The following is a 20,572-nucleotide window of genomic DNA, read 5'->3' as shown; positions in this document are numbered from 1 at the left end:
TTTCAATTTTAGTGAATAATTTAGAACACTTAGATACGTTTATAGTTAATTAATTATGGTTTCCACTTTCACCTCAATGTAAAAATTTCGTTTAAATAGACCTGTGCCACTTTCTTCATGCATTTGTATTATGATTTTTTTTTTCCATGATTGCGTGCGTTAACCCAAACGAAGAATTCAAAATAATTAAGCAAGCTGGTGTTGTCAATTCTCTTGGATTTTATTTTTTTTTATTTTTCCGTTTTGGTTGATCATTATAATTGAGATTCTTAGGAGGATAAGAGGATAAGATATTTTCTTCTTTTTTTTTTTTTCTACAGATGATCGAACATGATAAAGGGGACCGACCAATATTTGTCTAAATGTGATGAATAATCATTACTAAGGAAATTACTTGGTCCATTTTAAAGTCTTAAGGAAATTACTTGAAACTTGTTGGGAACAAATTTAGCGAGGAGGCATGATTATTTTTTTTTTGAATTTTTTTCCCTTTTACAAAAATGAGTAAAGAAGAAACTAATGGAAATTGGTTCACCTGGTGGTGTCTCATCTTTGCGTGGCAAGAAACTATTGAAAATTGATAGAGATAAGTTTGAAAGAGAAAATTGTTATTATTACAATTTATTTTCCAAAAAGAAATTTTTGATGGCTTCGGAGTTTGGTCTAAACCGTGTGCTCCCTGCCTGGTCCCTTTCCCCGCCACGTCATCGCGAACGTGTCAACTAATATTCTACGTAGTGTGTATTTGGCCGCCAACATAATTATACGTAGGTCTCTATTTAGTCAAAGATCATCCATCCCCTTGTTTTATTTTATTTTTATTTTTATTTCTTTGCCCAGTTTGAGGTTGTTTTTCAGTCTTTTTAAAAAGTTAAAAATTAATTTTAGTTTGTAATAATTTTTTCTTTTTGATGAAATCACCTCATTTTTAAAAAAACAGAGAAAAAAACATCTTTCGAAATATGATTTTAAAAAGATATTTTATATTTTATATAATTTTATATATACCTTCATATTTTTACAAACAATAATTATTTTTAAAATTATAATATTATCAAACAAACTGCCCATTATTCTCTCTTTATTTTTTTTAATTTAATTACAAATAAAGTGGAAAGAATACTTAATTGTCAATATCAAAATAAAAATAAAATCAATCTTATCCACTTATTTGGCAGGGAAAAGACTAATAATAATAAAAAGAAGGCGCCCATTTCCATCTCCATCCACACAGCACCCTAATTCTATATACATACAATCTTGTTTTGGGTAATGTAACATATGAGTCCCTGCTTTTCAGAGAAATTACATATAGAGCATATCGTAATCATTTTATCATATGAATCCCTATTTCAATATCCATTTGATAAAAATAAAAGTAAAAAATAAAAAAAAATCCCATCTTATCCAAACTAAATTTACACATGTGATTTATGTATAAAATTCAAATTTTTAAAGTGATAGATCCCACTTACTATAAATAGTATTATTACATCAATATGATGATTCGGTGAAACTATTCCACCTAATTAAATCTATCTCTTTAATTAATGTTTGCTATTATTACTATTATCATTATTTTATTTTAGTTATCATGCATCCTAACTAACCACATCATACATGATTAAAATAATTCCTCCTTGATTAGTTTCCGATGAGTATGATTCAAACCCCTGGCCTTTAAATCACTTACCTTTTGCTACTTTAAATTATCAACTAAGGGAGGCACTTATTCAGTAACGAAATTTATTTCATTATCAACTAAGTAAATTGGTACCATAATTTTATTAATACCACAATTAAAAATCAATTGGGACCAGTCTTAATAAACATTAACAATGAAAATTGAGTATGATACCGACGAAAATAACTGTAAATAAATATGAAACCATAGTAATAACATAGAATAAATCCCTTAGTTTCCTGAAAAGATGAGGTGAGAACGTGAGGATTATCCAAGCAAAAGGCAGTCCTCTCAATAAGTAGTTGCAGTGTTAGGAATATTAAATATAGTCAGAATTTATGTGTTAAGAGTTAGACAGAGAGTTGTTTAAAATTATATGAAAATATAGGGATCGAAAAGTGAAAGTTGATAATATATTTTTGTTTTTTTTTTAATTCTTTTTATCCTAATTGCTGATTCATGTCATTTCTTTTTCTCTCTCTGAGTCTATAGATTAGATAGAAAGAATGGTAAATAGTTATTGGAGACAGCAACTACCACCACCACCACCACAACAACAACAACAGCAACTATTATAGTCTTTAGGCAAAGCCGTGTTTCAAACTCAGCAGTTTTATTTATTATATCCTTAACCTACACCCACACCCACACCCACACCCACACCCACACCACTCTTGTCCTTTTGCTTACAACACAACTGCTGCAAAGCGATCGATCGATCGATCGAGGTGGTGGTCGACTAACTAGAGAGAGCAGAAATGGTATAATTTCCATTTAATCCTTTTTTCATCTTCAACTTCATCATCATTATGCAAGTTTTGATGGGGCCCACTTATAACATGGATGTGTCCGTGTCCGCGTCATCTTCCTCCCCGGCCTGCGTCAGAGACCGAAGCAGCAGCGGCGGTGTTTCTGCATCATCCGCATCGGCGTCGGCTGCTGCTCAGGATAGCAATAAGTGCAACGAAAAAGCTGGCTCGTCCTCGTGTTTGTTCTTGATGAACGGAGGAGACGGAGGCGAGGGCGAAAACGACATCGTTGGGGATCCAATAAGGAGGACTTACGGATCGGATGAACTTTCGGATAGCTCATCATCCATCGGGGCACCGGGGGAGAGCGAAGAAGAAGAAGAAGAGGACGGCGTCGTATCGTCCTCGAAGGAGAAAGATGGGGGTGGGGGTTTGACAAGAAACAAGTTCTCCATGAGTTCATTAGAAGACTCGCTTCTAAACAAGTAATTAAATTACTGTCAATATTAATTTTTTCCATTATTTATTTCGAGAAATTAGTTAGTATGCATGTGGTGTGATGTGATGTGATATCTATGAATGAATGAATGAATGAATGAATGAATGAACCAACGGCAGGAGAGGATTATCGAATCACTACGGCGGGAAATCGAAGTCGTTTGGGAATTTAGCAGAGGTAGTGGAGAGCAGCGGCGGGGCAGCCAAGCAAGTACTGGAGAAGGAAGAGAATCCGTTCAATAAGAGGAGGAGGATTTTGATTGCCAACAGATTGTCCCGCAAATTATTCTATTCCACTCCCACGCACCGTAACCGTAAATCCATGCCTCTCCTCCCCGTACTTCACGACGACGACGACGACGACGACGAAGAAGAAACTGAAGGAGGAGGAGGAGGAGGAGGAGATATTGACAAACATCAACAACAACGACACGACGATGACGACGAACACCAGCTGCAGCAGCAGCAGCAGTATCAATATGGGAGCAGGCTTAAACTCATGATCAACAACAGCATGCGTTACAAGTCCCACAGTTGCTTCTGTCTTGCAGATCTAGGCGAGGAGGAAGAAGAAGAAGAAGAAGAACAACAAGATTAATCTAATAGCAGCTTATTTATTACAATTATGCTAATAATTAGGTTTTAAGATTTTTACTAAAAATTATTTTATTTCTTATTGAAATATCAAATATATGTATATGTATTGCCCATCAACCAATTCCCCCCCCCCCCCCCCCCCCCCAAAAAAAAAAAAAACTATTTTCTTTTTATGGTAATGGATATGGATAATTTAGTTTGATGTTATTGCATTGTTTTGTGATGTGGGCATCTAAGAATGTAGAATTATTATTTTTTTTTGGGTTTTTGGTCGTCTGTTACATATACAAGCATCTTTTATCTATTGGACGGAGTCGAGGATGTTCAAAGATATGGTCTAAAACCTAGCTAACCTTTTAAAGATAACAGGTTTAAGTGATGCACACAAAAAAGAAAAAAAAAGAAAAAAAAATCTTTGCAATCAAAACTTAATTTTGATTTCCCTCTGTTTCTTGGATGTGTTGAAGAAGAAGAAGAAGATTGCGTGCCAAGTGCCAATGATGGCTTATTAAATGAAGGAACTTTTTTATTATCTTCATCGTCTTTATCTTCTTTGGAATTGGAAAGAGCAAAATTTCTTCTTTTTGTTTTGTTTATATTTTTCGCTTCTCTTTACATTGCATGTGGACAATTCCCAGCCAAGCCGGTCAACAGTGGACAGACAACCGTTTTTCTTCATTTGTCATCTTTTGCAGCACGTGGATTGGATGCTGCAGGCTCACCGTGTGCCTCATTGCAGCAGATCATTAATTAATGTGGCCGCCAGCACGCACATTCCTCATATTCTTGTACCACTCATCCTTTATGCATATAAATTCGCTTACGGTGGCCATCTATCTTTGACTAACCCCCCCCCCCCCCCCATGTAATTGGTTCGGACTTTGCATGGCTCAATATTTGACACATTTTTTTATGCGGACTCGATTTGAGCACTCAGTGATCCCTTTAAATAATTGATTGTTTCGTATTTATATTTAAAGTTTTCTCACGTATGTATGTATATAATTTTTTTTTTTTAAAAAAAGAGAAAAAACTCACAAGTGAATTTAATTAGTTATGACACAATTATTTATATTATATTTTGACTTATTTCTTTTATCCATGTGAACTGTGTTATATTATCTTATTCTAAAAATACTTATATCTTACCACAAATATATTAAAAAAAAATATGTTAAATGAGGTTTTCCTTTTTTCTTTTTCGACAAAATTTATGTTAAACACATTACACAATTAATAAAAGGGTTAAATTAGTGTGTATGTGTTTTTTTTTTTGGTAATGATAATAATGAACAGGTTGCATTCGAAGTGATTCAAGTTCAACACGCCACGAATAAGGATATGATGAGACGGCTGCCCCATAAGTTGATTTACCCACCACCGCTCGTCTTGTTTCTAAGAAAATGAAATACAATTATTAAGTTTATGGTGGAATTAATAATATAATAATCAACAGATATGCACATGTGAATACTTTAAAACATTTTCTAATCAATAAGATAAGATCCTCTAAACCTTCAAAAAAAAAAAAAAAAGATAAGATCCTCTAATTACATCTTTGCAATTTATTTAACTATGGACCTCTAATTACATCTTAGCAATTTATTAACCATCCACAATGTTTCTGAAAAGTAATTAATAAATGTTGGCAAACCCACACATTACACACATACAACACGCACACATGTATGTATGTATGTATGTATGTATTATTGATTAGTGGGGACTTCAGCTCTCATTCGACTCTTTGGTGTGTAACTGTAAACATAAGAGCCAGTTCTTTACGAGGATCACTTCTGGTTCTGGTTTGGTTCCAGAAGAGAAACGTCGTGGGTAATGGAATTCGGATCGGTTTCAGACTTTCCGTTTGTTTTTCCCAACAAATGAGAAAAAAAAAAAAAGATCATCCGCCACTAGGGATGGCAATGGGGAGGGGAGGGGAGGGGACCGATCTCCCCGTACCCATCCCCGATATTTTGCGTATGTCCCCATCCCCTCCCCGTCCCCGTCAGAATTACTTGAGAGAATCCCCATCCCCTCCCCGAATAATAACAGGGGATCCCCGAGGGTCCCCGATCCCCGAATAACTAATACATTTTTTTTTATTTTGAGTTAATCATATTAAAATAAAAAATTCAAATAAAAATAAAGTTCGAAATATATCTTACATTAATATTTATTACAAAAGTCACATACATTAAATTAGTAAGTAACGCAACATGCAAGGGATACAAACTTATTTTACAAACTATCATGAACAAATTAATAGTCTAATACAAAATTGTTACAAATAAAATCGAATTTAGATTCAAAATTAACTTTTTCAATGGTGGCGTGGGCACTTTATAAATGTGAATTATTCCCTTTACAACACAATAGTTAAATCGGAGCAAATTAAAAGTAAATATTAGATTAGATTAGATTAGATATTAAAATTGTGATTCGTTGTGGACAATTATAACATCTAAAATTAAATAAAAAATAGATTTAAGTTTAAAATATTTAAAGAATATCAAAATTAAAAAAAAATGTTTGGCTAATAGAATCTACTCGGTCTTTTTAATGTCCTAAATAAAAATTTAGAACTTTAATTAGCTAATTAGGCCTAAAAGTTTAATAATATAAATATTTTGATATTTTTTATTTTTACCAATATTTATAATTTTATAATTTAAATTTTATAATTTATTTACTAATAATTTTAAAAAATTAAAATTAAATTAAAAATTAAAATGGGGAAATGGGTAGGGGATGGGGATTCCACCTCATCCCCGTCCCCTCCCAGAATAAGAAATTGGGTAAAAAAATTTCCCCGTCCCCTCCCCGAATAAGAAATTGGGTATGAAATTATCCCCATACCCTCCCCGAATGGGGAAAATCCCCGAGGGTACCCGTCCCCGTGGGGATTTTTACCATCCCTATCCGCCACCCCTTTCCTTCAACGCGCACATTCCGACTTCCAGTAGCGAGAATGGGCTGGGCCTTTATTCTTCAAAGGTAAAAGGCTTTCTTTAGAACTCGGGTCATAACGCAGGCAAGGTAGTACAATTTATTAGGGTGAGTGTGTCCGTCACCACTCACCACACACACGCGCGCACATATATAAATTAAAAGCATGTCGTATTTGCTCTCACCACGTCGTTTCCCTGCCTGCTTCCCCAGCTTAACGCCTCCTGTACGCATCAGCAATCGTTCTGCTAAAATTAACAACATCCCACTCGCTCTCTGCTTGTCCAGTCGACTCAGTTCGATCTCAATGAGTCAATTTACTTCTGATTCCCCAAACGACGCCACAAAGGCAGACGACAACAACAACGGCGACGTTCTGGTACAGTACGTGGTGCTCCGACGAGACCTGATAGACGCGTGGCCGCTGGGGAGCGTGGTGACTCAGGGATGCCACGCATCCGTCTCAGCCATTTGGTCCCACAAAGACGATCCTCACACTCTTCAGTATTGTAGCCCTCAAAACATCAATTCCATGCATAAGGTATATTTTATTTTCTACCAGAAGCACTACCATCAACTCCTCCTCCTTATTATTATGACTTTAAGATGATAAAGATTTGGAGAATTACTGAGAGCTGAGATTTTAGGTTACCCTTGAGGTGAAGGGAGAAACCCAGATTGTGAATTTGTCGGAGAAGCTCAATGCTGGTGGCATTGCTCATAAGCTCTGGATTGAGCAACCTGAAAACATACCAACCTGCCTCGCTACTAAGCCGTACCCCAAGTCTACGGTATCTTTGGTTTTCAAGAAACTGAAACTTTGCAAGTGATGATATATTGTCTCAATTTGCAAACCCACATTTGGGTATCTTGTATGGATGAATTATCCTCAACTTTGATGCATAAACGCATCGCACCAAATGCTGGAGTGTTTATTTGGATTTCTCTGATTTAGTGGTGAAATTCAATTGTTATTTTACTGGAATCAGATACGAATCTCACGGAAAATGAATGTGCCGACATCGGAGAAAAATGTAAAAATTCATTCATTCAATGACCTTGCTATCCCAATTGGTAATACTCGCCAACGTTTGATGCGACGTATCAAACGCTTTTGAGAATCACAATGCGCGAACATTTTATTACCAAGGTTTTCTACACAGCCAAACTCCAAATATGAAAGCATAGAGCTTCAATTCAATACTACTGAAAAATTGCAGCAAAATCCCATCTCAAATGCTATCGTTAAGAACCGAAAAAAAAAAGAACACTTTCAATCATTCAGGTACTTTTCACTGTAAAATACGTCTCAAATATAAATGTCACTTCCTCAATGCCCTAGATACAAAGTGAACAGCAAAAATGGGATGAACAATCTTCTAATTTGTAGGCAAAGCACCTGCAGCAGTTCAAGGAATCAATAATAAGAACATAAATTAAGAGAACTTGCAATAAAGTGGCGTAAACCTTCCAGTAACTAATGGCAAGCAATGAGAACAGTACCTGTGTTTCCAAAAATAATGATATGCTCATTTTCCAAATCAACTGCCTCCCTTCTGCTTGAGAGTGATCTTATCCCCAAGACTAAGGGCAATCCCTTGGGTCTTGCTCCTTATTCTGATGTAGCCACTGAGCTTGCCATCGGTTTGCTTCTCAATGCTTACATTTACCAAAGCATCCTCACCAAACACACTCTTGGCGTACAAGTTTGCTGCCAGGAACCCACAATCACCATCTAGTGCAGACCTGCAGCTCAAACCAATTGGCAATGGTGTATCAATAGCATTTACTTGAAAGCACCTGAGGAATAGTCTTGGGTGCTCCTGGACCACTGCTCTTTTTGTATTCAGTGCTTGCCATGTGTATGCTTTAACCAATCATGATAATATGCATATCCATGTGGCAATCACATAATGGAGAAGAAGCAATCTCCAGGAGCACCACAGACTTTCTCAAAAATCAAATACGAGAATAATACTACGCAAGGAACGTTCAGTTTTACACCGAACTCATCAGATGGGTCTTATTTCGATCACATCAACAAGAAAAAACAATTGCTGTGTTCCCCAAGTGCAACAAACACAACTTGTAAACTTATTGCTCATACGTAATATGTTCCAAAAAACTACACTAGCTTAAAATTAAGAATAGAAGCCTACAGATTATCCATAGAAGGGCTCTTCCGACCTATGTCTCAATTATTTTCCCACTAAGCTCTCATTATGTTGTTACCCTATATGACACAATGAGTCTCAATTTTTAAGTAAATCAATACATTTCCAATATTTCTCAATCAATCAACTGTTTGAAATGCATCTCCATGTGCATGTTACACAAAAGAACATACATCCCTATCAATTCATTCAAGAGGCTGCTGAACAGAAGATCAACTTACGGTGCAGTGAGGCACTTCATGTTGGTTGATTTGATGATATGATCAAGGAATTCCTTCTCATCTTGAATTACTGTGTTAACAGCAACCTGCAGAGCAGAAGACAAATAAAATTAACCATAAAACTAAGCACCAGCAAGACAGATAAGTGATCAGTCAAACTGGAAATAACTTTCAACAGTCACTGCAACTAAAGGAAAGAAGAAATTAATTCACAAGTGTACAATCAAATCAAAAAATAGTTGGCATCATATTAGGAGCTGGGAAGGTCCATAGAGTTTACGCGCTACAACCACCTATGATTGTTAGAAAGACCACAGACAGCTTGCTCGGGTGGTTAATGTTCGACTTGATTAATAATAATAATAATAATAAAAGAGATGAAAAAGAAAAAAAGTTATGACGAAATAGTAACTCTTGCTGAGTCCCATAATCAGAACCACAATGACCTTACCTTCCAACAGATCCTTTCCATGTTGAACTGAAAATAATTTAAAATCTTCCGTAAATTAAAATCTAATGTAAACAGAAAGAAGAACCTTAGTGATTTGTATGAAAGAAACAAGAAACTAACGCTAGAGATACCTTGTTTTCCCATTCAAACTCAGCCCACATAGTTCTAAAAGCTGCATCTGTACAAACAGCAGGAGAAATATAGTCCATGATGTCAATGTGAATGTCATTGAGGACAACAACTGTTCGCTCAAGCACATTTGAAGTCTCATAAACAATATTCCCAAAAATGACCCCAGTCTCAGTGGAGGACACCTTGATGTTAGCCTTTATTTGCTTGCTTGATTCAGGTGCTAATGTATAATTCTGTGGACGCTCAACAAGCTTAAGATCACCCATAGTAGCTAACTCCAAGCACAAATTCTGAAGGGTTTCCTTGGTGCGGTTGATAACTGTAACATCAAGGACAATATCATAGTGGTGAACAGTAACATATGCTTCAGCATACACAGGGTCACTAAATCCAGTGAGTTGAAGAATGCGGTTGAGCTTATTTGCATCATCTCCTTCCTTGACAAACTCCCCAGTTGCGCGTTTTAGATCATCTTGCACCTCATCTTCCAACTCCAGCTGACTCATTCCCTGGAAATTTACAGTCATGAATTTTGGTTAGCCATCACTTCTATACACATAATCACCAAAAAATATAAAGAAACAACAAAAGAATTAAATTTGTGAAACCTAAAAAATCAACAATAACTAAGTGTTGCGGTGTGCTGGGTGAGGTATGCATATCAAAATATCAAGAAAGTACAATAAACAGAACGAAAGATGCAGATCAAGATCCCAACATCAAAACGCTTATATCAGGAGAACCATTTACATTACCCACTTTTTTCCCCTTTATATTTCGTCTTTCCTCCCATTCATTCAAAAAGAACAGGCCAAGATATAGTTTTTTTTCAAAAATTAAGATCAATCTGTATAATAAACCTACTCCTTCTTCCTTGTCATCCACACATTCAATAGCTATTACCTTCCTGCTCTTCAGATGGTAGAAGTCAATAAGGTCATCTGGCTGTGCATGAGAAATCTGAGCCTTTGCCTTTAATTCCTCAGATTCCCTTAACTGTTTCTCGGAAAGCATCTTCACAAAGCTCTGGCGGCAAGACTGCAACCATATCTTCCTGATATTATCACCAGTATTGCAAAGCAATCTTATGCACACAACAATCCTATCAAAAGAATCGTTATCAATTGGGTGTGGCAGAACTGGAGATTGTCCTAATTGCAACATTGAGACCATGATCAGTAAGGCCTGTGAGGATGCTTTATTCACTTCAACTCGAGATGGCTGCACCTCCTCCAATCTCAAAACAAGCTTTGTCAGTGTGCAAGCCACAACTGCCCCAAGGAAAAAATCACCAGTGAGAAGAAGGGATCTTAAATTTCCAGAAGTCAATGTTCCCTGAACAATGGTAGGAGGGGAAAAAGCGGTTTCAGAGGCGGCACTCTGAGTAGCATAAGTTCCATCAGCAAGAACAGCTGGTCTCCTGGAAGAAACAGTAGTTGAGCTGGCTTGCTGCTGAACTTTCTTAGAAGAATCAGTATCCTCCCCTTCTTCAGAGACTGAGAAAAATGGCAACTCTCCAAGACACTGCTTAATGGTTGCTATGCCATTCTCAACTTCAGAAAGAGACTGGCAATACTCTCCAATGATCCAAAGAGCGCAAGTGCACACTCGTGCAGCTCTGATCTGGTAGAAGTTGTCCAATAATCTTGTTATAATAGAGACCCTCAGTTTAGGATTCATTTCAATTATTTCTCGAACAAAGATAATCACATCTATAGCTGAAGCAACATTGCTGTCTCCCAAGAAATCCATCAGCAGATGGACCACTGTGCTTGCCACCTCAGGGAACTTAATGGCACAAGAATGGATGGCTTGAATAAGCATTTGCCTATACTCACCATTCTTCTCAAGCTCCCCACTCTGGGTCTTAACAACTTCTTTCTTCAACATAAGAACTACCTCATTGATGTTTCTAGGAGTTATCAATTCAAGCACAATGTCAAGAGTCTTCCTTCGAATGTCAAGATTAGGGCTGTTAAGTGCCCTCAGCACATCCATGATCAGATCAACCATTATATCTCTGTGTGAAGACCTGAGCTCATTCAGTCGGTCAAGTACAATAAGCTTGACATTGTTGTCACTCTGAGATAGAAGAAGCTGAGAGTAGGTATTAGCAGCAGCTCTAATAGCAGTGGGTGCAGATGACAAAGAGACAAGTGTCCCAGCGCATTCATAAATAACTGCAGTTGAAGGGGCATTCAACAATGATATAATAATCTTGATATACTTCCCCTTCTCTCCCTTATTGGTTCGGCAGACTTTCCGAATCAACTCCAATACAACCATCTGAAGCAATTCACCCCATTCAGAAACTCTATCAACATGGGTCAACAGGTAATTAATTGCTCGATCCTGATCACAAGTAAAGAGCATTAGGAATGCATTCCGCTTAGCTGATGGATCCTGCTCTGTCGAGAGAACCTTTTCAATCATTTCAGGTGCATCCACCAGAAGCTGCTCACCCTGTGGAAGCTTATATATTGCCATTACAGCCAATATGGCATTCCTCCGAATGTACGGGTGTCGATGTTGCAAATTTTGCAAAACTGAAGGAATCAATGGCTCAATTATTTCTGTCTCGTTCAAGCGGCAAAGAAACCTCAAAGTAACCCCACGGATATATTCATTCGGGTGCTGAAGATTGTTCCTTAGATTTTGGCAAATCAAAATCATTTCAGGCAAGACCCTACCTTTAGCATCTGTTTTGTCGATGATCTCCAAATATAGAAGCAACAATTTCTGTATTGTGTGGTCCTCAGAAGGCAAAACATATCTAACAATTGTGATAAAAAGCTGGGGCAATGTTTCACCATTCAACAAAAGCATGATTGCCTTCTTCATGGCATCAACTTTTGCAGGCACATCATTGCCTTCAAGAGCTTCCTTAATTTCATTTGCAATTGCTGGCGTCCCTTTGTCAAAATGAATGAGCAGAGTACAAGACTTCTCCATTTTTGCAGATAGTCTTTTCTGTCATTTAAAATTCATGTAAAAAACAATCCTATGAATAACTTGATACAAAAAGATCAAATTTTCCAAGTTACGTGTTCCGTTATTATTCTAGAAAAATCAAATAATTCAGCTAAGCAAAATTAGAACACAATTAAATTATGGAAGAATTAGACATCATCAATAATCATCACATTAGTCAACCATCAGTGCAACAGATGCCAAAATACAAGATACATTTCCAATCATATGATAAACTGTCCTAGTGTTCATTTTCCAATAACACAACAATTCTATTATCTGCTCTCCATATCAATCTCAGTGTGCATGTGCATGTGCTTTAGAAAGCGGAGACTAAGGAAAATTTTTAGACCAGACCTCACACAAAATCCTATCCACCTCCCTTGTGATTTCAAATAACTAGAGAAAAACAGAAATGAAACAAGTCTTAATCCAGCCCTAATCAGCATTAAAAGGATAAGTTACAAGTTAAACAGGCATTAAATGCATATGCCTCAACCAGATCAGATCTAACATTGAAATTTAAAGATAATTCAACAATTCGGGCTAAGTAAAAACATATTAAACACACACACAAAATACGACAATGATTAGCTACATCAAGATCTCATAGTTGCTAATAGTCCTATCAAAAGCTATAACTGAATTCTCTCAATTCACATCACGAATCGAAAATCTACATGCTAGATTAACAATTTCAACTTCAAAGAAAAAAAAAAAAAATCAGTTCAAGCGCCTGTAGAATGTAGAAGCATGACATAGAAGCGTAACATTACCTGGAGTTAGATAAGAAAAATGAAACACCATGAATAACCAAAATCGAACGAGAAAATTAACAAATGTTCAGTTTGGCTGCCGAGAAAATGAATCAACAAATCCACAGGATCTAAGAAAATAGAGAGAGAAAGAAACGAACCTCTTGTGATGAGCGTTGAGTGAAATTGATGATTTAGATGTCAGATCTTAAATGCTCATTTGTTGTTAATTGTTCAAAATACAAACGACTGAGTGAGGACCATTGCAGATCTTTAGATCTGCTCTCAGTTTATATGTGGGAGAGAGAACAGGCGATTGAAGCATTGAAAGTTAACCCGCAAGGGTCTTTTTGTCATTCGCTTTTCTCTTTTCTTTTTTTTTTATTAAATTAAATTGTTCCGTTTAAAAAAAACATTGAAATCCTTTATATAAACAGAATAACAGATGATAATTGTTGTGATAAATTTAAATAAATTACCAAAATTGTTTTAAAAAAAATGATGTGGTCACTTAGGCCATTGATCAGGAGATGAGATAAAAGATTATTCTCCTATATGAAATAAATGTTTGATTTATCGTGTCTAATATATATTGAGTTGTTGTAAAATTGTAATAACAATATATTGTGTTATGAATTTTATTTTTATTTTTTTCCCAAAACTAATGGTGTTTCACTAGAAGTAAATAATTGGAATTGATGAGGGATAAGGGGTTAAAAAATTATCTTAGACAAATTTCTATTCTTACCTTTCTGAAAAATTACTCTCAGTGACAAAATTCTAATGGAAATGATATTTTACTAACAAAAGACTTAAAAGAGCCATTTTGATTTCTTAAACGTCAAAAGTAAAACCATATTCGGTCTTCAAAAGTTATGCTAAGAGGAAGTTAGCGACAAAGTCCGACTCGCGATAAGAAGGGGGTTGATCGGGTTCGCCCCGATAAACGGTAGACGGACTTGAAAGCCCAGTTAATACGGGCCTAATGTAGCGATAGAAGATTTGCCATGAAAGGGACAAGGAAGTCAATAATCGAATGCTGAAATGATACCGTGATCCAAATTCTCGGTTATGGACTGTGAATTCGTGGCGTCGCAAGTTGGTTTTTCCTTTTAGCAAAAATTGCTCAATTTTGATTGAAGATCTGATCTTGCTGAGGCATCATTTTTTTTTCAAGCGAAATAAATGCACACACACATGATATAAATGCTTTTCGTAAAGCAAAATGATGTAGAAATCACAGAAAAATCTTGTTCTAGTGTTGAGCAATTTCGATCATCATCATTCGGTTGCCTTTCACAGTACAATCTATATGATTCAATTATTTACAGATGTCACTTCCTAAATGCCGTAGATACAAACTGAACAAGAAAGGTGGGATGGGCAATCTTCTTATTTGTCGGCAAAGCACCTGCGTCGGTTCAAGTTCAATGAATCAGTAATTAGAATACAAATTAACAAAACTTGCCCCCCCCCCCCCAAAAAAAAAAAAAAGCACACCAGTTTTTTCTGGGTATTGATATTGTTCTTCCACCTCAATTGCCTCCCTTTCCCTTCTGCTTGAGAGAGATCTTATTGCTGAGACCAAGTGCTATGCCTTGGCTCTTGCTCTTTATTTTGATGCTGCCACCGAGTCTGCCGTTGTTCTTTTTCTCAATGCTTACATTTACCAATGCATCCTCACCGAACACACTCTTGGCATATAAGTTTGCGGTCAGAAATCCACAGTTACCATCTAGTCTGCAGTTCAAATCAAGCCAAAACAACCAGTCGAAAGAATCAGAATAATTATTGTGAGAGAACCATTCGCATGCATTAAAACCTGGATGTCTCCTGAGAACTTGGAAGACAGGTCCACCTGCTACTATGTTGCGACGATGTATTAAAAAAGTTTTGCAAGTGCAAAATACACTTGTAGATTTATGAATCGTACACATTGTTCTCCAAAAGACTACAACATAGAAATGTGAACTATAAGGTAAGGTAAGGTGATAGGATGTTGTTAAACTATTGACTCGATTGACTGTTAATTTAACTGCACATATATTCCCATTGTTTCTAAGTCCACATTGCACAGAGAACAAGCACCCATTTCAGTTATCATTCAAGAGATTTGTTTTGAGATAGATCCAACTTACGGTGCAGTCAGGCACTTCATGTTGGTTAATTTGATTATGTGATCCAGAAATTCCTTTTCATCTTGAATTTCCGTGTCAACATCAACCTGCAGCGCCGAAGACAGATGAAAATTAAACTAGAAGTGTCAACTCAGCACCACCACCAAGACCAAGAGAGATAAGTAATCAGTCGCGGGAATTAAAGGAATTAAACAACTAATTCAGAGTACAAGCAAGAAAAACTGATGGCATCAGGTTAAAAACGTCATATGGTGTTACAGTCACCGTTAACGTTAGTAGCAGATACCTTGCGTTTCCACTCGAGCTCAGCCCACAGGGTTCTAAAAGCTTCATCTGTACAAACTGCAGGAGACATATAGTCCCCGACGTCGAAGCAAATTTCACTAAGAACAACTGTTTTCTCCCCATTTGAAGTCCCGTACACCACATGACCGCATATTACTCCGGTGTCAGTTGAGACCACCATGAGTTTAACCTTTATTTCCATGTTTGATTCAGGTGCTAAAGTGTTATTCTGGGGATCCTCAACAGGTTTAAGCTCAACAATTTCAAGGCCACCCTTGATAATCAACTCCATGACAAAATTCTGGAGGGTTTGCTTGGTGCGGTTGATAATTGTAATGTCAAGGACAATATCATGGCGGTGAACAGTAACAAAGGCTTCAGCATATACAGGGTCACTAAATCCAGTGAGTTGATGAATACGGCGGTTAAGCTTATTTACACCATCTCCATCCTTGATGAACTCTCCAGTTTCAAGTTTTTCATCGTCTGGCGTCATATCTTCTAACTCAAGCTGACTCCTCCCCTGGAAGTTTCCGGTTGGGAATTTTGATTAACTATCGCATTTATACATATAATCACAAGAAAATCAGGATATTTTGCACCTCATATTCCAAGTCAAGCTGACTCAAGAACTGGATGTTTACCGTCTTGATTATTGAATACCTCACATTTTTACATAATAATCACTAACAAATATAAAGAACCACAAAAGAACTAAAATTGAGAAGTATGGAAAATTAACAATAACTAACAGGTAAGCAAAGCTAAGTGAAGTATCAAGTTTGTACCGAAAAGGATCTAATAAGTGGATAAAATCCTAATGTCAAAGCATATATCAGGTAAACCATTTACATGCATGAACAGCAGGGCAAGAAAAAGTGTAGTTTTACAAATTAAGATAAACCCGAATGACAAACCGTAGCTCTTTCCTTGTCATCCACAATGAATAGCCATTACCTTCATGGTCTTTAGACTGTCAAAGTGAATAAGGTCATCTGGCTGTGCATGAGAAATCTGAGCCTTAGCATCTAATTCCTCAGATTCCCTTAACTGCTTCTCTGAAAGCATCTTTACAAAGCTCTGGCGGCAAGACTGCAACCATATCTTCCTGACATTGTCACCAGTACTGCAAAGCAATCTTATGCACACAACAATCCTATCATAAGAATCGTTATCAATTGGGTGCGGCAGAACTGGAGATTGTCCTAATTGTAACATTGAGACCATGATCAATACTGCCTGAGTGGATGCTTTATTCACTTCAACTTTAGATGACTGCACCCCTTCCAATCTCAGAACTAGCTTTGTCAGGGTGGAAGCAACAACTGCCCCAAGGAAAAAATCACCAGTGAGAAGAAATGATCTTAAATTTCTCCAAGTCAATGACCCCTGATCGGAAAAAGCAGGTTCAGAGGCATCAGCAAGAACAGAAGAAACAGTAACTGAGTTCATTTTCTGCTGAACTTTCTCGGAAGAGTCAGTATCCTCCCCTTCTTCAGAGACTGGTAAAAATGGCAACTCTCCGAGACAGTGCTTGATGGTCGCTATGCCATTCTCAACTTCATCAAGAGACCGGCAATACTCCCCAATGGTCCAAAGAGCACAAGAACAAACTCGTGAAGCTCTGATCCGATAGAGATTGTCCAATACTCTGGTTATAATAGAGACCCTCACTTCGTGATTCATTTCAATTATTTCTCGAACAGAATGAAGCATATCAATAGCGGAAGCAACATTGTTGTCCCCTGAGAAGTCCATCAGCAGATCGTCCACAGTGCTTGCCACTTTTGGAAACTTAAGGGCACAGATACGAATGGCTTGAATGAGCATTTGCCTATACTTTCCATTGTTCTTAAACTCCCCACCATGACCCTGGGTCTTAAAAGCTTCGTTCTTCAACATAAGAACTACCCCATTGATATTCCTTTCAGTTATCAACTCGAGCACAATTTGAAGCGCTTTCTTTTGAATGTCAGTATTACGACAGTTAAGTGCCCTTAGCAGATCCATGGTCAGATCAACCATGATATCCCTGTGTGAAGACTTGAGCTCAATTAGCCGGTCAAGTGCAATAAGCTTGACATTGTTGTCACTTTGAGAACGAAGAAGCTGACAGTAGGTGTTAGCAGCAGCTACAATATCAGTGGGTTTAGATGACAAAGAGACAAGTATCCCTGCACATTCGTAAGCAACTGCAGTTGCAGTTGAAGGAGCATTCAACAATGATTTAACAATATTGATATAGGTCTCCTTCTCCCCCTTGTCCATTCGGCTGACTAAGACTTTCCGAATCAACTCCAATACAACCATCTGAAGCAATTCACCCCATCCAGAAACACTATCAACATGACTCAACAGGTAATTAATTGCTCGATCCTGATCACAAGTAGAGAGCATGAGAAATGCACTTCGCTTGGCTGATGGATCCTCCTCTTTTGATAGAACCTCTTCAATTGTTTCGGGTGCATCCACCAGAAGCAGCTGACCCTGTGGAAGCTTATCTATTGTCATTACAGCCAATATAGCATTCCTCCGAACATATGGGTGCTTATGTTGCAAATTTCCCACAACTGAAGATTTCAACTCCCGAATTATATCTAAATGTTTGTCGTTCAAGTGGCAAATAAACCTCAAAGTAGCAACACGAGTATATATATTCGAATTGTTGAGATTGTTTTTAAGATGTTGGCAAATATACATTTCATTCATGGTGCCACCGCCAGCATCTGCATCTACTTTTACAATGTCAATGATCTCCAAATATAAAAGCAACAATTTTTGTAACATCGGGTCCTGAGAAGGTAAAACAAATCTAACGATTGTATTAAGCAGCTGAGGTAAGGTTTCACCATTCAACAAAAGCATAATTGCTTTCTTCATGGCATCAACTTTCGCAGGCCCATCGCGGCCTTGAAGATCTTTCACTATTTGTTTTGCAATTGCTGGCGTCCCTTTGTCATAGTGAATGAGCAGAGTATGAGGCCTCTCCATTTTTGCAGATCCTTTTTTTTTTTCTTTTTTTCTGTTATTTGAAGTTCGTGCATTGTCAGAAAACAGCATTATAAATAATTTGATACAAAAATGTTTAGCAAATTATACACATATATTCTTTGTTATAATTCTAGAACACCAAAAAAATATACATAAGCAAAATTAAAATCTGAAAAAAAAAAACTAGCCTTAAATCATTAAACCTATCACATAAAATCCTTTCCACTTCAATTCCCTCACTGATTTGGAATAACTCGTGAAGATGAAAACGGAAATGAGACAAAAAGAATCCAGTACTAGTTAGTTGGCAGCAAAAAAGATAAGTTCTTCATAAATTAAAAAAAAAAAAAAAATTGTATGGTCTCAGCAAGATCGGACCTAGTACTGGAAATTCAAAACATAATTCGACAATCTTGGTAGGTAAAAGCATAAAGAAAGCATAAGAACAATTAGCTACATCAAGATCTCACAGTTATTCAAAGTATTATCAAACGCATGACATCGCGAATCCAAGACGTAAACACTATTAATTATCTAACAATTTCAGTTAGTTTCTAAGTAAAGTTATCAGTTAAATGTAGGAAAATTTCAACATAATGTTAACTAGAAAGTGATAAGCACAGAGAAAATCGATAAGAATATCTACATCAAACGAGAAAAATCAACAAATGTCGTGTTTGGTTGCCAAGAAAATGAATCAATTAATGTGCAAGATTCAAGAAAATTAGAGAGGGAGAGAGAGAGAAACAAACTTTAAACGATGTGAGCGCTGCGTAATATTTGAGAGTACGAGTGATTGGAAGTTTAGATTTTAAGCGCTCATTTGGTTTTAATTTCTTGCAAATATATAGACGACCTCCATCGGAAGAGAGTGCAAAGCAAGTCCGCACGTGGTCCAATGTATCAAAAGTTTGTTATGCATCTGCTGATGTGGCAGCCAGCTCGGCTGGTTCGTTACACGCTCTTGATGCTTATTATTTTTTGGCGCCATTTTCTTGTTAGGCAGAGGCAGAGGCAGAGTGACCTTGTTAGATGTTTCCAGATGCTTCTAATCAATACTAATACATGCGCAAGTTGTATTCTGTTGTATTTTCTCCGTGTCCTAAATAATAAATAAACTGTATTTTCTCTGTGCCTAAACAATAAATAAACACATACATTTTAATTCTCTCTCAATATTTTTTCCTCTCACCTTTCTCGGCTGCCAAACAGCCAAAATTCACCAGTACATACACTTGCTACCTAGGTGCAGATTCATGTCTAGTTTTTTATTCTTAAATTTCATGTTTATGCCATGGCTATTGTTCAAACTTTTCAATCAATTTACCAATACTAAATTAAATTTGACATTGAATCATAGCTCTTAAATTAAATACTAACATTATATTTATAAGTGGGAACCCATAAATGGGTTAGTGGTAAGGGATTCGAATCCTGCCCGTGTTTACGGGAATTGAATTCTCATAAATATTTGAAAGTAGATTTTTTTTTACCCCACAAATATTCAGATTGCACCATCATAGAATTTAGGTTCTAATAGCTTCTAATCACATGTATCAATAAACTGTGTTGTCATTCACTGATAAACGATAATACCAGTACAGTCATTGAATGCTAACTTCCAATCAAGAATAGATTGCACATCGAGGTACAAACCATCCATCCCAACTATATGATAGCATTTATTATTTTATAAAATTTGGTTGATTCACTAATTAAGAATGCAAATATGCAACATTATTTTTGGTATACAAAAAAAGTTACTTTATTCAAGCTTTACCGGAAGAAGAAGTGAAGCTCATAGAACTTTGCCTTTGCCTTCGTTTGATTACTCCTTCGGAGGTTGATTTAGTCGAAAATTTTAACAAAGTACAGCCCTTTCGGAAACAAAATTGTTCCTTTCACAAAGGGTACTCTTAGATTGCTGGCTACTTTGACCAGCAATGACTTTTCCTTTAGAGAAAAATAAATAAATGAT

The 20,572-nt window shown here is 36.7% G+C and overlaps 4 protein-coding genes across 9 annotated transcripts; 2 read left to right on the top strand and 2 right to left on the bottom strand.

Annotated features, from left to right (window-relative positions):
* The first annotated feature begins 2,149 nt into the window (after positions 1–2,149).
* On the top strand, positions 2,150–3,735 carry LOC102624235 (protein OXIDATIVE STRESS 3 LIKE 4-like). 2 transcript variants are annotated; one of them, XM_052435826.1, is made up of 3 exons: positions 2,150–2,445; positions 2,571–2,918; positions 3,052–3,735. In XM_052435826.1, the coding sequence occupies exons 2-3, from the start codon at positions 2,683–2,685 to the stop codon at positions 3,527–3,529; spliced, it is 714 nt and encodes a 237-aa protein (XP_052291786.1). In that variant the 5' UTR covers positions 2,150–2,445; positions 2,571–2,682; the 3' UTR covers positions 3,530–3,735. The 2 variants fall into 2 exon arrangements, with proteins under 2 accessions (XP_052291786.1, XP_006483550.1); XM_006483487.4 differs by having other exon boundaries at positions 2,150–2,918.
* Positions 3,736–6,476: 2,741 nt separating this feature from the next.
* LOC102624995 (uncharacterized) lies at positions 6,477–7,797 on the top strand. The gene is made up of 2 exons (XM_006483490.4): positions 6,477–7,018; positions 7,125–7,797. Exons 1-2 carry the CDS (start codon positions 6,644–6,646, stop codon positions 7,305–7,307), a joined length of 558 nt encoding a protein of 185 aa, XP_006483553.1. The 5' UTR covers positions 6,477–6,643; the 3' UTR covers positions 7,308–7,797.
* Positions 7,541–13,502, bottom strand: LOC102624517 (coatomer subunit beta-1). Of its 3 annotated transcripts, none has more exons than XM_006483488.4 (7): positions 13,342–13,502; positions 10,359–12,425; positions 9,455–9,964; positions 9,324–9,350; positions 8,873–8,958; positions 7,981–8,223; positions 7,541–7,876 (listed from the first exon to the last, which is right to left on the bottom strand). In XM_006483488.4, the coding sequence occupies exons 2-6, from the start codon at positions 12,405–12,407 to the stop codon at positions 8,019–8,021; spliced, it is 2,877 nt and encodes a 958-aa protein (XP_006483551.1). In that variant the 5' UTR covers positions 12,408–12,425; positions 13,342–13,502; the 3' UTR covers positions 7,541–7,876; positions 7,981–8,018. The 3 variants fall into 3 exon arrangements, with proteins under 3 accessions (XP_006483551.1, XP_024956103.1, XP_006483552.1); XM_025100335.2 differs by having other exon boundaries at positions 10,359–12,420; positions 13,342–13,490; XM_006483489.4 differs by lacking the exon at positions 9,324–9,350 and having other exon boundaries at positions 13,342–13,501.
* Positions 13,342–20,534, bottom strand: LOC102625278 (coatomer subunit beta-1-like). Of its 3 annotated transcripts, XM_052435808.1 has the most exons (7): positions 20,375–20,534; positions 19,347–19,588; positions 16,561–18,625; positions 15,605–16,126; positions 15,319–15,404; positions 14,681–14,920; positions 13,342–14,591 (listed from the first exon to the last, which is right to left on the bottom strand). In XM_052435808.1, exons 3-6 carry the CDS (start codon positions 18,592–18,594, stop codon positions 14,716–14,718), a joined length of 2,847 nt encoding a protein of 948 aa, XP_052291768.1. In that variant the 5' UTR covers positions 18,595–18,625; positions 19,347–19,588; positions 20,375–20,534; the 3' UTR covers positions 13,342–14,591; positions 14,681–14,715. The 3 variants fall into 3 exon arrangements, with proteins under 3 accessions (XP_052291768.1, XP_052291758.1, XP_052291763.1); XM_052435798.1 differs by having other exon boundaries at positions 16,561–19,588; XM_052435803.1 differs by having other exon boundaries at positions 14,715–14,920; positions 16,561–19,588.
* Between the last annotated feature and the right edge of the window lie 38 nt (positions 20,535–20,572).

This window comes from Citrus sinensis, chromosome 1 (assembly GCF_022201045.2).
Source record: "Citrus sinensis cultivar Valencia sweet orange chromosome 1, DVS_A1.0, whole genome shotgun sequence".
NCBI lineage: Eukaryota > Viridiplantae > Streptophyta > Magnoliopsida > Sapindales > Rutaceae > Citrus > Citrus sinensis.
Note: the sequence above shows the minus strand (reverse complement) of the source record. Positions and strands in the feature narration are given on the sequence as shown.